Here is a 15429-nt window from a genome sequence, read left to right on the forward strand (position 1 = left end):
TAGCATTACCAACATTGTTTTTCACATTCCAGAGAATCCAATCCTAAAAGGAAAGAGAAAAGAAAGTATTAAGCTTAGAATGTGTTACAAGTTTCATCCATACTTCCCTTAATTTAGTGCAATCACGCAGAATGTGGATAGAGTTATCAGGAGAATTGCAGCCAAAAGGGCATTCAGAATTGGAAGAATTAGAGTGTATATGTAGTTGATTCCCAGTTGCTTTCCATAGAAAGTATTTGATCTTCTCGTAGGTGGGCCATTTTCATATAGTATCCCAAATTTTTTTGTTGCAATTCCCATCCTGATTCTCAATAGCTTTGTAGGCTGACTTGATGGAGAAGTTGCCGTTAGAAGAAGGTCTCCAAACGAGAATATCATTATCTCCATGAGGGTTAGGCGGCTGGACAGGCAAAATGGATTTAATCACATCCGAGGGGAGATAACGCTTTAATTTATCAATGTGCCAACCTCCTGAAGCTGCGCAAAAATCAAAGACTTTGGCATAAAGGATGGCTTCAGCTTTAGGATAAGCATATATGACAAGAGGCTCAGGGAGAGGTGACCACCATTCGTACCAAAAAGATATTTGATCTCCTTTGCCTACTCTCCAACCAACATTGGCTTTAAAAGTGTCCCAAACTTTACAAACACTAGTCCATGTGTAAGATGGTGAATTTGGTTTGTAAACCATAGGGATAAGGGGTTTATTGCATTTGTATTTATCGCGGAGAATTCAAACCCAAAGATAGTTGGTCTTAGTAATAATGCCCCAGCACAGCTTCATGATGAAAGCGATATTCTGGTTTTTTATTCTCTTAAACCTAAGGCCGCCATGTTTCTTATCTTTAGTGATCTTATCCCAAGAGAGAAGATGCAGTTTTTTTTCTCCATTAGTAGAGTCCCAGAGGAAGTTTCGGGAGCTTTTGTCTAATTCAGAGAGAACATTATCAGGGAGGAGCATAGTTTGCATAATATAACTTAGAAGAGAAGAGAGCATAGACTTAATAAGGACAGATTTTCTTGCAATATTGAGATAACGGCTCTTCCAAGAAGATAAACGGGAATTTTTTTTTTCAATAAGAGGTGCGAAAGTTAACTTAGAAGCTTTTTCATGAAGAATAAGAAGCCCAAGATATTTGCCAAGATTTTCGATAAAGGGAATTTCCAATTCATTGCTGAGTTGTAAGGCTCTATTGATATTGATGTTTCTGGAACAAAAGAGTTTAGATTTATCATAGTTGATTTTTTGTCCAGAAGCAATACAAAAATCATTAAGACATTTGCGAATGATCCCAGCTTGAGTGAGAGAAGCATCTGCAAAAAGCAACAGATCGTCAACAAAGAATAAATGTGAGATAGGAGGTCCATTAGTTGTTAAATTAATAGGCTTCTAATCTTTGTCATCAATAATAGTATAAATGCAATGACTTAAGCGTTCAATGCAAAGTACAAAAAGGTAAGGAGAAAAAGGCTTTCCCTGTCTGATGCCACAAGTAGGTTTGAATTCTTTAGATGGTTCACCATTCCAAAGGACTTTCATGCGAGGAGAAGAGACCGCTGCCATAATGATCTTCTTAAAATGAGAATTTATGCCTATGGCTTGGAGAGTATCTTCAATGAAAGCCTAAGAAAGTCTGTCAAAAGCCTTTTCAAGATCAATTTTGAGAGCCATGAAGCCTCTTTTCCCAACTTTACTTCTCATGGAATGTATCACTTCTTGGGCAATAATAATATTATCACTGCTCTGTCTGCCTTAAATGAAGCTACATTAGTTGTCCCCAATAAGATGATTCATACAAGCTATGAGACAGTTGGAGATGATTTTAGTTATGATTTTGTAGCTCACGTTACAGAGAGAGATTGGCCGAAAGTCTTTCATACAAGTAGGATGATCAAGTTTAGGAATAAGGGTAATGAAGGTATCATTAATGTTCGCAATGGTATTAGGATCTCTAAAGGCCGACTTAATTAGTTTGAAGATGTTTTCCTTGAGATCCTCCCAATGAGTATGAAAGAAGTTAGCATTAAGGCCATCAGGACCAGGCGCTTTAAAAGCTCTAATGTCAAAAGCAGCAGATTTAATTTCTTTTTCAGTCACTTCCCTATGGAAAGAAATAGATTGGTCATAGGTTAATGGAGGGAAAGTTCTTTCAGTACAAAGCTTGAGATTTCTCTGACTATCTTCCTTGAAGAAGTTTTCAAAATAAGAGACTGCCAAGTTCTTAAGAGAGAATTGATCGTGAATCCAGTTGCCATCATTATCTTTGAGAGATAGGACTTGATTCTTTTTTTCTTTGGATGATAGTAGAGGCATGGAAGAACTTTGTATTCCGATCACCCTATTTTAACCATTTGCATCTAAATTTTTGATACTAAATTAATTCCTCTTGAAGGAGAACTTTATTATAGTCCTCCCTAAGAGATTTTTCCAGTTTCTTGAGAAAATAGCTGTCCTTTGAGCTTCTATATTTATCAATCCCTTCAAGTCTTCTTAAAATTCTTCTATTTTTTGCAGAGATACTACTGAGACTATTCTTATTCTAATCGGTAGCAAGTTTAGCAAACTTCAGAGTTCCGTTCGTCCAATCATTATCACACCAAGAATCTTTGACAAGAGCCTTAAAGGAAGCTTTTAAAGACTATGCGGCATGGTATTTGAAGGGTATTAGATTCAGATTTGAAACATAATCCTTGTTGAGTTGAATGTGAATCGGTCGATGATCAGAACCAAATTTAAGAAGATGATGGCTGTTTGCATTAGTGAAAGAAAGTCTCCATTCTGTATTGCAGAAAGCTCAGTCAAGCTTTTCTTTTATGTTGCCTTTTTCCCAGGTAAACCTTTCTCCACTGAAATTGAGCTCAAGAAGGTTGGAAAGGTTGATGCATTGTTTAAAGAGTTTCATAGATTTTCAGTTAAAACCATTGCCACCAAGTTTATCCTCACAAGATAGATAAGCATTAAAGTCACTAACAAAAAGCCAAGGTTCATTAGTGATTTTGGATAAGTTGATAATTGATTGCCAAAGTTCATCATGATTATAGGGATTAGGATCCCTATAAATACAAGATAAAAGGTAGGTAGGAAGTGTTGTCAAACGGGATGTTGACTTTACAATGAAGCAACTGGACATTAGAGTATAAGTATTCAATATCAACTACATCATTATTCCAAAGCAACCAAATACCTCCAGCATAACCCATGGCCTCAACACAAATCCAGTTAAAGAATCCCAATTTTCTAACAATTTTATCAGCTCTAGTACCACTAACTTTGGTTTTGAGTAAAATAAAAATTTGAGCATTGTATCTATTAGAAATTTCTTTAAGCTTGGAAGGAAAACTTTTAGCACAATAACCTCTACAATTCTAACTAATAATATTCATGGAAAAAATAAATAAAAGGGAAGAAAGAACCTGGAATGTTGATTAACTGTGGATATCAAATTGCATTTCCTCATTCTAATCATCGCTAAAATCATCATCTTCAAGATCCTCATTAATAGGAGTATTCTCAAAGTCTTGATCAAGCAAATCATCATCTATGTCTTCATTTTCAATATACTCATCTTCAACAGATTTAATGTATTCTGAGGCCCTTGAATTTTTACTATGGTTATCCATGATGGTGTCATCGCTCATTTGTGTCTCTGGAATAAAGCTAGGGGAGGAGTCAGGATCAGGAGGCTTTCTTTAAGAATGATTGAGAGTCAGTGTTTGGTTATCAACATTGCTAATATTCCAGACCTTTAAATTCGGCGGGTAAACATTATTTGCTGTAGTCAGAGTGTCGTTTATGGGCTCAGAAGCACTAATGGCTTTCTCCTTGTATTTTTCATTGATGGGCTGAGAATGAGAGCCTAAATTCTTTCTATTTCCTCTAATGACCAAGTGTAGTCTTTTTGTGGACTTTCCTGATACGCTATTGGGCTTAGTTAGTGTGGTTATTGCTACTTCGTTGTCTTTCATAATTTCAATACTTATAGAGTTTAGGCCTTCCCAATTGAATCGTGGCCCAGCTAGTTTCCTCTTGTTTCCCTTAGCTGTGCTGAAAAGAGTTTCCATATCTTCAGTCGGTTCTTCTCTATAATTGCAATACCGCTTTGTCCGATCATCATTCACCTCACTCTGTCTCGCCCTCTTAGACCCAGATAGGTCCTTCTTTCTCCACACCTTCCTGACAATATTACTGACATGATTCATTGAGGGCTTGTTTTGTTTACTCTCGGTGTTGTACCTTTTGTACTCGCCACCACTAACTTGCTCAAGATTAGATAATAAATCAAATCGAGATTTAGTGAAGAAAATTTTACCTCGACCTACGTGAAGACGGCCTTGATGTTGATTGAAGCTTCTGTTCGTTGGATACTCAGAGTTTTTGCCCGTTGGAAGCCTCGTGGTTTGTGATCGGATTGGTCTTTGAGGTTTGTTCCATTCACCGTAATCTTCCTTCAGTAAGCTTTCCGATGAGCTATTGAGATTTGGATTCGACTGTTTGTTTTGGCTGTTCTGGGTTTCTATTGGCTCCTTCTGCATTTCCTTGTCACTCTATTTTTTCTGGGTATTTTGTGGTTTATGAGGACAAATATTCTTATTATGCCTATAACAACCACACCCAAAGCAGATGAGACTAAGGCTTTTATATTCCACGTTATAGATTTCATCTCTTATAAGCAACCTTAGAACAAGTTTCTTTTGTAGATCAATTTCTACACTAATCCTGACGAATTTTTCCCTCTCAGTTTTGCCGACAGTGTCCTTAGAAATTGATTCTGAGAGAGTATTAGTGTCAACCTTCAAAGTTTTTCCAATACAGTTCCCATCCTCCAGAGTATGTCTTTGTCATAGCATTGGATTGGTACATTTGAAAGCCTAACCCGTAGGGCAATCTTGCCTAATGAATTGGTGTTGGGATTGAAATTTGGGTCTATCTCTGTACAAGAATGCAATGATCAAATATGGTCTATGGTCCGCCATTTAGAATATGCTCATAGGCATCCGGGTTGCTGGTTCTCACAATATAATAATTATTGACTAAGTCAATTAATTCAAAATCCTTAAGATTCCATATTTTAGCTAACCTTGGCTTAAGTGATCTCAGGTGAAGATGTAGGCTGAGGGTGTTAATCACTAGTGCGTCCATCCAAGGTAAGCAGATGCTTCTCCGTTCATCATTTGAGATGGGAACCATTTGGTAGCGTTCCATTAGTTTTCTTGTTGATTTAGAAGGATTTCAGTCTTTCTCTAGCTCTTTGCAAGATCATCATTGATGTATTTGGTATCCTTAGTTTCCTTGATTCCATAGCAGCCATTGTATCCGATCAGAGAGTCTTTATAGGATATTGGCTTTAAAAGCATAAACTCCTTTGATCATGTTGTCTTTAGTAGCTGGATTTCCTTCTTGGATTTCCATAGGTTGAATACCAGGTGATATCTCTTCATTCTCAGTTTGATGATCATTTGATTTTTTCTGCATATTAGTTGAAGGCAAATTGTCTTTGCCGTCATTGATCAGTGCTTCATCTAGCTTCATCACGTTCCGGTTCATCAAATCGATTTCTTCTTTCGAAGCAGGAGGATCCTTAGCTTCTTTGATGCTTGGTGATGTAAAGAACTTAAAATTTGGATCAGCAACAAACTTTGGATTCATTGGGGAGGGAGTGATGCAGACGAAGAAAGAAGAGTCTTTATTATCAAATCTTTTAAAACAAGCTCTTTGATCCAGTGACCGTGCCTTGTGTCACCGTCCCACACCCTCTCTACGTTATGTTGAAGAAAGTAAGTGTCCTTTCTCAGGCTTTTTAAAACTGACTTTGCCAATGAAATTTAACTGTCCTCTTATTTCTTATGTTACCCCAAAAAAAAAAAAAAAACACGCCACACAAGATGAAAAATCGTTTTTTTTTTAATTTGTGTTTAGCCTTTCGATTATTTCTGAATCTCAAAGTCGTCCATATATATCTTTTAATTAAATAACATAAGAAATTGACAATATTGAAGCTTGCATTCATATGTATTCAGATATTTTAACAATTAAAATAATAATATTGAAGTGAATAATATAGATTTCATATTATATATATACACACACACTATCTAAACTATTTGTTATTTATATTTTTTCAATATATCAAACTTTATATTTTTTTTATTTTTTTTTTATTTAACATATCAAATTTTTTGTTATTTAAAATTTTTATCACATTTTTAAACATTTTTAATATATTATATTTATATAATAAAAATTACAAATCATCATAAATGAATATCCTTTTGATAATTATACATTCAAAAACTCATTTCATTATATATAATCCAAATAATTTTTAATATATCAAACTAAATTTTAAAAAAATTATTTAAATATAAATTTTATTATAATAACTGACTTTTATTGAATTAGTTTTTGTTAAATTAAATTTTAATAAATTAACTTTTGATAAACAGAAGACTATAACACACGCTTAACTAAATTGCTGCATACATGAATAACAAAAACTCTTAAATTACTAACTACTTATTCAAATAACAAGAACCCTTAAATCCTGTTAAGTCCTCTGACACACATTAATTTAAATTAGAAAAAAGATTAATAACCTGGAACTAAATCAAATTTATGAATTGCAAAAACATTCGAAGAAAAATATTTGCCGCGATGACCAAGTCAGGTTCACACTCCCAGGTGAAATCTAAGTCCTGGTCAATCAAAACAAAAGAATCAATAAATAAACAAGAAGGCTGCACCAATTACGAAGTCTCAAGAACTGCCAAATGCTTGGATATTGAAGCCGAAATTATAAAGACACAAAAGAATAGAACCAACCAATGCGACCCATTCAGCCTCAGGACTTATTTGTCAGTATCTTTCTGCACAAATTGCCCCACCATATATATATGTATGTATGTATGTATGCGTGTGTACACACCACACACAGGATACAAGCTTCATAGGTCTTAGAACAAAGTAGCCCAGACTCTGAAAGAAGAGGTGAAAATGGCGAGGAGGAGGAAGGCTGTGGAAATAGAGGAAGAGAGAAGCATGAAATGGGATGAGATGGTGAAGGAAGCTGAAGCACTGGGACTGAGCAGAAGAGCCAGGAAGCGTTTTGTTGGGGTCAGACAAAGGCCTTCAGGCAGATGGGTTGCTGAGATTAAGGATACCATTCAGAAGATTCGGGTTTGGTTGGGAACTTTCGACACTGCAGAGGAAGCAGCTCGAGCTTATGATGAGGCTGCTTGTCTCCTTCGTGGTGCCAATACTAGGACCAATTTTTGGCCCTGTTCTTATTCTTCTTCAACCCCTGTTCTTTCCTCTAAGATCAGCAATCTCCTCCTTCAAAGGCTTAAAGCAAGAAACAACTCTTGCTCTGATTTTTCTTCTTCTGCTTCTCTTCTCGTTGATCAACAAGAAAAGCAGCAAGCAGATGTGTATAATGAAGAAGAAGCTGCGGATTTTTCTATTGACCAATTGACTGATTTCCTTAATGATCCTGAAGATTACAGCGCAGGCAACAATGACTTTAGTCAGTTCACTAATCACAGTGCGCAAGTTGACTTCTTTACCGGCAGTCTTGAATCATGTTTGACTGAAACAGATGAGTTCAGGGGAAGAGAAATGGGGTTGGAAAATGATGTCAGCAACATTGCTGACTTGAATTCAGGAGGAAAAAGAGAGGAAGTAAATGAGGAAGTAATGAGGCATCTGGGTGCGCAGGATTTTGAGTTTATGGACAAGGTTGCTCCATCATGTTACTATTCACCTTTTGAGATGGCTGAAGAGATGGAGGATCCTGTGGTGGAAGCAGAGAGCTACAGTGATGAGCCTTCCATGCTCAGAGCCGCCATGAAGAGGATGAAGTATGAGAGGAAGTTCTCAGCTTCCCTCTATGCATTCAATGGAATACCTGAATGCTTGAAGCTGAAGCTAGGATCAGCAAACTGCAAGGGAAAAGGGGCTTCTGATCATTTAACCAACATCCACAAAGCTTGTAGCAGCAAGGAGAAATCTGAGGAGAATAAGGAGGGCAGAGAAGACATGGGAGTAATGGAAAGTAGAGAAGAAGAAAAACCAGAGAAATTTAACGAGGCTGAGTGTTCTTCATCTTCCATCGGTGTGGATGGTGAATTGTTGCTCTGGAATTCACTGGACCTTCCCCCCATATGTTTCGTTAACTGACTAAACAACCGTGGGTTCCAACATAACATACATTTCTGTAAATCGAATGTTTGCCAAGTGACACATGTCAGATTTCGTAGTAATTATGTTTAGTTAATTTATGACTTAATCATCCCTAGGTCCATGTGAGTTTCCATCATTCTTCTAATAACTGATTCTATCCCCACCCCAATCCCATCTGTTTATGAATACCAAACCATACAACGAGAGGTGGCTCTTGCGAGGCAATCGGAAAAGAGATATCCCAAAATCATGAATCGGAGAATTTTATGGCTTTCGCCAAGGTTTAGAAAGAAAGGAAACACGAGATGCATGCCAAGAATAATTGTTTCCTTCCCCCCTATTTCTTAAAAATAAATAAATATATACATGCATTCCAGGTGGCTAATGCTTCCATGCTTTCAACTTTCAACCCAATATATATATATATATATAAATACACACGACTCAGGCTTCGTACATGCAAAGTTGATCTGACCTACTGCACCAGAGGGCAAAGGTAGTATCAGCTTAGTGCAGAAATAATTTTCAAGGGAAAAATGGATATCGTTATCAGGAAATGGAAAAACTGATTGGCTGGGAAAAAAAAAATTCAATCTAATGATCAACTCTGCATTTCGCGGATCATGTGGATAGCAACCAGGAGAAAGGGCTAGTCAAGAACCAACCCTGGATTCGTTCCTTGCCTCAAAGTAAGCAGGAAGAGTGAATTGATTATACAACACAATCAACACTTTCATGCACGGGCAAAAGGCTAACCTTGCTAGCTTTACATGCTGCATGGACAGAAAGCCTTGTTTCAAGTACCAGTTATCAACAGTATTTACAGCAACAAAAACCATGTACATACTAAAGACTAACGCTAATTCTTCCACAGCGTTCCCAGATTTTTCACTTTCACATGGTAGAAATTCAGTTCCTCTGCGGGAAAGCACACCCAGTTGAACACCAAATTATGGAAGCAACTCTGATATTTAGGTTAGCTTGCAGCAATAATGGTCACCCAGGCCAAGAAAAAAAAAGTAGGGTTACATTGAAGGACTGAAGCTGAAATTGCACTTATGTACAATGCAACCTTATCCACAAGCTCCACAAAACACATCTCAGAGTCTCCCTTGTCAGCCTAAGCTCTTCGCTCTAGAGGACACGTAGCTGTGCGAGGAAAGAAGCACAAAGATCCAAGAAGAGAAACTGTGGGCCCTGGACCCTTTGAAGATCAAGCAGATACTTCTCTTCACGGGTTTTGTAAAGCTGTCAAATTCATGAAAGAAAGTAGATGTTACCTTTGGAGTCAAAGAATACTGCGGATAATTGTACATTGTATCTCCATGTTACTAAATGACTTTATCAACAGACAGCGATAAAGAATCTTCTCATCATGATGTCCAGAGAATGCAAAATACATGCAGTAACTTAAGAGGAGAAAACTAGGATAACAAACACTTTACGGAACACAATGCAATTCTAACCCTAACTTAACTCAGAAGCAAATATATGGCAAGTAACGTATCAGTTGCATTTTATCTATCGCAAACATATCAAATACTAAGAGAAATATATTCTGTAACCCCAGCAGTAGTTTAAATAATTAAATTTAAATATACGGATTCTTATCTGATCATGACAGTGAAAACTTGCAGTTAAAAGACCCTGTTCTGTTGGCATTTCTTCTTTAGCCAAGTGCAACAAATTGAGACTACGGTTTTCAAGAAATGTTACCTGCATTTCAAACTTGACCACATTTGACTTAGAAACAGTGTCATTCTCAGCAATAGCAGAATCATCTCCAAAGTAATGATTATGATCATTCACCATTCCTTCACGATGACCCAGAATGCTAGCGACCCACCGGCACTTCATGTTATAGTGTCCAATCTTCTTCCAGCACACATTCAATTCTTGCAGAGCTTTAAGGACCTCAGTCATTATTTCACGCGGATGGGCTCGAGACTGCTACAAGATAATTTATAGGACAATAATTAACAAAGCAAGTCCATCAAAGCTATCAACAAGGAACAGTATAGACACTAACAATTTTTATTTGTGCATAACTAGAGTCAATCAACAAAATTGATCACCCAGACTTCCATAAAAGAGAGGGAATCAGATAGATAAACCCAGACATCAAACAAGGATTTCCTCTTAAAATAGTTACGCATCATCACCAGTAAAGGTAGCATATAAGGCGGAAATGCTCATTAGGAAGTCAGCTCCATCATGTAAAAAGAAAAGATAACAATCAAAACATTGTACCTGAAGCCCAAGAGCCCATTTTCTCTCCACAGGGAACTGTGGCCTCAACCCAGTTCCTTGATAATCCATGTACCCTGGAAAGCGGTTCCCAACAGCTGGAGCAGCAACTTCACTAGGATGCATCCGATTACAACCAGTATCCTAATCAATCATCAGATAATCAAAGCTAGTGAGCTTCACAAAATTGTCTTAAAAATAAAGAAAGAAACATGATATACCAAGGTATGTAACACCTTTTGTTCCACAATTATAAACTCCATAGTATACAATGTCCAGGAAATAAAATAAATTTCAATGTTTTCAATACAGGGTATGGGACTGATGCCTTGTTCACACAGGACTGCAGCTTGAAGCATGCCAGAGATGTACCATGTATTCATTACATATACGTCATATCATAATAAATAATATAAACTAATGAAACCTAAAACCAGGTGAAGACAAACTCACCATACTCTCTTGAAACTCAGCACCAAGATAGCCACTCGAAACACGGAACCGGTTGTCCAATAGCAAATAATATGCCACGGTACCCTGAAATACATGGAAGGAAGGAAGAGAGAATGTGGCAGATATACAGCAAAAGAATAAAGAGTGCATACCTCATTCTGTAACCTGTTGCGAAGAGATTCAACCAACTGATTCCTATCAAATCCCATATTAACCACTTCCTGAAGAATTTCCTCATCAATCTACAAAACCATAATGCTGATTGAAATTAATTATTTGCGCAGATCATAGTTTTCCGATAATTAATACCACACAAAACTTAATATTCCAAACATACAAGTATATATACATATATAGCATAAGTCATTAAGGGGGAAAAAGACAGAAGGCAGCTGAAACTCTTTGTATGCTGCAGAAATCCACAAACAAACCAGATGCATGAAGATATGTGGATTGCAATGGCCGCAACCCAGCAACTTCATTCCATATTTCACTATACAGAATTTAAAGAGTGAATGATAGAACTCATGTCTGCCTCATGTTAATACTAGAAGAATTATGTACCGAACAAGTCACAGAAGGAAATTGAAATTAGGAAATTTAAAGAATTATGAAACTCTTTGCCCTCAAATTAAAAAGGTTCAGCATATTATTTAATTAACCTCCAATGCCATTGAAAGATTGTAATTTCAATTACCAAAGCATGTTGCCAAAAGAAAATTCCTTTTATGCAAGTCAGTTTATCCACAAAAAGAACATCGAGCAATCAGAGAGTAAATAACAAACCCAAAAAGAAAAAAAATCACAAACAAAACACTTCATGTAAACAAGCCAGCTATCAATCACTCGATGTAAAATAAAATAGCAAAAAATCATCAAATCATATGCAAAATGCAAAAGCATCAAAATAATGTATAAATAGTAAGCATAAAACCTTTTTGGCTTGCTGTGAAGTATCTGGTGGTGGCACTGCCAAATAACGAGGGAGATGAGCTTGGAACCATGGGTGTTGACGAATTTCAGGTATGGTCACCCTTTTCATAGGATCAACCACAAGCATCCTTGGGATCAGATCTCTAGCACCAGGTGATAGATGACTAGGAAGAGTGTATATCCCACCCTATAAGAAATAAGAGGTCACATGGGGAAGCAAAAGAAGAAATGCATGTATTTTATATTTGAAAACTACTAATATATAGCATTTATTATCTTGGGTTTTTCAATCACTATGGTGTAGGTTCACATTTTAAGCTAACAAAAGCACTCAGAAGGGAAGTGGCAGAAGAGATAGAAAAATGCAAAGGGAACACCAGAGAACTCCACCAGATTCTCTCTCCCAATCAAAAAGTGAAATAACTCAATATAAACTTTCCCAGGCAGTGATGTCAGATACTGTGCTAATGTTATCAATAACAACGAGACATTGACCCATTATTTCTAGGATAAACAGATTCCGCTGGTGAAATGATATTGTTCATGAAAAAATAGATAATTAGAAGCAGGAATGTATTAATAGCATAAGTACACAACCGGATCACTGAAGGAACCAAAACTGATAATTGAAGCTTAAAAAGCTACAATGAATATTGGGCTCAAACCTATAAGCTTTTCTGACCAAGACATAGCTCTTCTGATCACAAGGACAATACGAGACTCAGAAGTCAGAACCCATGAAGAAAATAATTTGACATGACAGAAACATTCTAAGGATACCTCCCATCGGAAAGATATAGGATTAAAGACAGACCAGCAATACCTTTATTTTCTTGAAAAGATTTGGAATGTTTTCATCATCAAAAGGAAGAGTGCCACAAAGAAGAGCGTATAAAATTACACCACAGCTCCAGACATCTACTTCAGGTCCAGCATAATATTTTCCAGATATTACCTGAAAAAATGCAGAATACAAGGAAAAAAATATGAATCACCAAAAGAAACCAAACATGAATCACCAAATTCTTTCTAAATAATAAAAGCATCCTTTTGTTTGCAATCAAAAAGATTCCAAACCTCAGGAGCAGCATAGTTTGGGCTCCCACAACTTGTCTTAAGGAAGTGACCATCAACCATTACGTTGCTCAAACCAAAATCTGCAATCTTGACATTGCATTTGGAGTCCAACAGCAAATTCTCGGGCTTCAAGTCTCTATGAGCCACCATATTCCTGTGACAGTACTCCACACCAGAGATTATCTGTTTCCAGAACAGAAATTTAGCTTAAATGATGATAAGCATAAGTTGCTGAAATGCAAAAATTTGCACTTAATCCTACCTGCTGAAAAAAATTACGAGCTTCATCTTCTTGCAATCTGCCCTTTTCTACTATGTAGTCAAAGAGCTCTCCAGATTTGACATACTCCATAACAACGTATATGTCAGCTGGAGTTTCTATGACTTCATAAAGTCTTATGATGTGAGGATGCATGAACAATCTTAAAATTTTTATTTCTCTTCTCACTGTGACAAGTTTGAAGGGGAAAAAATAGAAATTAATATTCAATCAACAGAAAGCAACAGTAGCAAACATGCAAAATTTGAAAGACACAAAAATCAGTTGTATATTTCTCCCCAACCTCTATACGTAGAAGAATATTGGAATCAAATCTTGGAAAACACCTTTAGTTTTTCAGCCTATAAACCAGAACCTTCCAAAATAAAAATATAAACTTGAAACCCAATCCTCAAACTGATATGAAGACTTCCAAGAAAATTTGAAAGCAGGCGACACAAACCTTTTTCTTCCATTTCCATATTCTTTATCTTACGTTTGTTGAGGATCTTAATAGCAACTTTGTGACCTGTCAAAACGTGCTCTGCAATTTTCACCTTGCCAAAGGATCCAATACCAAGTGTTTTCCCCAATTTATAATTTGGTAGATACATGTCCACACCAGTACCACCACGACCAGTTGATCCATCCATTTTCAGATCTGGATGCATTATTACAGAAGAAACATCATGAAAATTGGATGCATGAAAGTGAATATACCTACATGACATGATCAATTTTTCCCTAATCAGAAAGAAAGAAGCATACTCAAATTGTGTTACAAGCAAAAATGGTCACAAGTTGCACCAAGCTTTTTCAAAGGCTTTTTGCACAATCTGGTACAACTTAACTAGGAGTACAGGCAATTAAATGTCTCAGATACAGAAGTCTCTAGAGCTATAGATATTAACAACCATATAATGGGAATATCGTTAAGATTGATAGAGAATGCATTTCAGAAAAGACGTTTTCATAAAAAGCATTAAATTAATATATATATATATATATATATATAAAGAACATACTATGCTGCAATTTAAAATGATAAGATCGTGATGCGCAATTCAAGCCAGTTTAGCTCACAACAAATATTGTGTTCTAAGATGAGACTCAACAATATTTAGTTTTTCTACCAAAATTATGCTTAGCAATAAAAGAGAAAAAAATGTAGCAGCAAAATAACATTCTTTCTTTCCTTCTCATTGATACTCCACATATTTTCATATTTCAAACTTATAAGACCCCTTTCCTGAAGGGTTTGAAAATACCACTAGATGTACAGGTAGTGGATAAAGTTGCATATATTTTTTTTTCTCAGGAAGATACCAATCACCCAACTAATAAGTTTTTTTTTTTTTTTGTTTTTTTTTTCCTACTAAAACGAATTACAACCATAAACATGCACTACCGATGTCAAATGTTGTCATCTACCACTTGACACCAGCTGACTTTGCTTGTTTCTATATCCAACTTGAAAGATATATGAAATTCAGTTAAATTTATTGGAATAGAAAGTATTTGACGAATCATGACTACAATCGAGTTACCGAGATTTCTCATGAGAATCATAAGGCTTAAATACGACCAAGCTCCAAAATGCTGAACGAGCGCAAAGGGTATAGAATCAAAATATGCGAAGTAAAGTAGCATAAATCTTCTTTGCTTGACTGATATCTTTAATTAATATGAAGAGAAACCATTTGACAATATTTTCCACCCTAGCCCTTTCCTTTCACGGTGAAGCTAAATCCAGATCACCGAAAAGTAAAACAAAATTTTCCAATTGAAACGCTTAATTATATATTGAACACGATGCAGAAAAACGGACGATAGTGTAAAGTTTCAATTCAATGACGACAAGAAAGCAATTTTGAAAATCGATCCAAGAACCCCAAAATGTTACCACCGATTCAACCGTAGATGGAGTCAACAAAACTCTTAGGATTTGGGTTTGGGATGAAGAATCGAACTCGAAGTAACTGTCCTGTTACGACCCTGAGATTGATGCCCTGTACGTTAACCTAATCACCATGAATTCAGGAACATGACGAATAATGGTACATCCTCATGTTCTCCCTCGATGCTTTCGCAACGAGCAACGGGCTGCTAAGTCAAGAAATTCCAAAACCAAATAGGGCCCGAAAAAAGTAAAGCGGTGCGCTTTAAGGGTTTCCAGAAGGCTAAGGGGGCACAAGCCAGGTTGCTTGATAAGAGACTGAACTGAGAACTGCTTCATCTTGAAGACAAGGGTAAGCAAAACTCAACAAAGCGACCAAACCAAACC

At 36.5% G+C, this 15429-nt stretch overlaps 2 protein-coding genes across 6 annotated transcripts; one reads left to right on the top strand and one right to left on the bottom strand.

The window, feature by feature from the left end:
* The first annotated feature begins 6610 nt into the window (after nt 1-6610).
* Nucleotides 6611-8697, top strand: LOC129311078 (ethylene-responsive transcription factor ERN1-like). Its single transcript, XM_054953050.1, has one exon. It carries the CDS (start codon nt 6992-6994, stop codon nt 8171-8173), a length of 1182 nt encoding a protein of 393 aa, XP_054809025.1. The 5' UTR covers nt 6611-6991; the 3' UTR covers nt 8174-8697.
* A 129-nt stretch (nt 8698-8826) lies between these two features.
* LOC129311077 (SNF1-related protein kinase catalytic subunit alpha KIN10-like) lies at nt 8827-15346 on the bottom strand. Of its 5 annotated transcripts, none has more exons than XM_054953047.1 (11): nt 15049-15342; nt 13609-13806; nt 13149-13333; nt 12887-13069; nt 12633-12764; nt 11811-11996; nt 11029-11118; nt 10877-10960; nt 10427-10567; nt 9893-10126; nt 8827-9424 (listed from the first exon to the last, which is right to left on the bottom strand). In XM_054953047.1, the coding sequence occupies exons 2-11, from the start codon at nt 13796-13798 to the stop codon at nt 9311-9313; spliced, it is 1539 nt and encodes a 512-aa protein (XP_054809022.1). In that variant the 5' UTR covers nt 13799-13806; nt 15049-15342; the 3' UTR covers nt 8827-9310. The 5 variants fall into 5 exon arrangements, with proteins under 5 accessions (XP_054809022.1, XP_054809020.1, XP_054809021.1 ...); XM_054953045.1 differs by having other exon boundaries at nt 13609-13865; XM_054953046.1 differs by having other exon boundaries at nt 9893-10123; nt 13609-13865; nt 15049-15340.
* Between the last annotated feature and the right edge of the window lie 83 nt (nt 15347-15429).

This window comes from Prosopis cineraria, unplaced genomic scaffold (genome assembly GCF_029017545.1).
Source record: "Prosopis cineraria cultivar Desert tree isolate PC_DT_omini unplaced genomic scaffold, ASM2901754v1 PC5, whole genome shotgun sequence".
NCBI lineage: Eukaryota > Viridiplantae > Streptophyta > Magnoliopsida > Fabales > Fabaceae > Prosopis > Prosopis cineraria.

Coding starts and splice junctions, on each gene's coding strand:
- LOC129311078 (XM_054953050.1), top strand. CDS start 6,992: ATGGCGAGGAGGAGGAAGGCTGTGGAAATAGAGGAAGAGAGAAGCATG.
- LOC129311077 (XM_054953045.1), bottom strand. CDS start 13,816: ATGCATCCAGATCTGAAAATGGATGGATCAACTGGTCGTGGTGGTACT. Junction 13,070..13,148: donor CTCGTAATTTTTTTCAGCAG/GTAGGATTAAGT, acceptor TTCTGGAAACAG/ATAATCTCTGGTGTGGAGTA. Junction 12,765..12,886: donor CAAACTATGCTGCTCCTGAG/GTTTGGAATCTT, acceptor GCATTTTTTCAG/GTAATATCTGGAAAATATTA.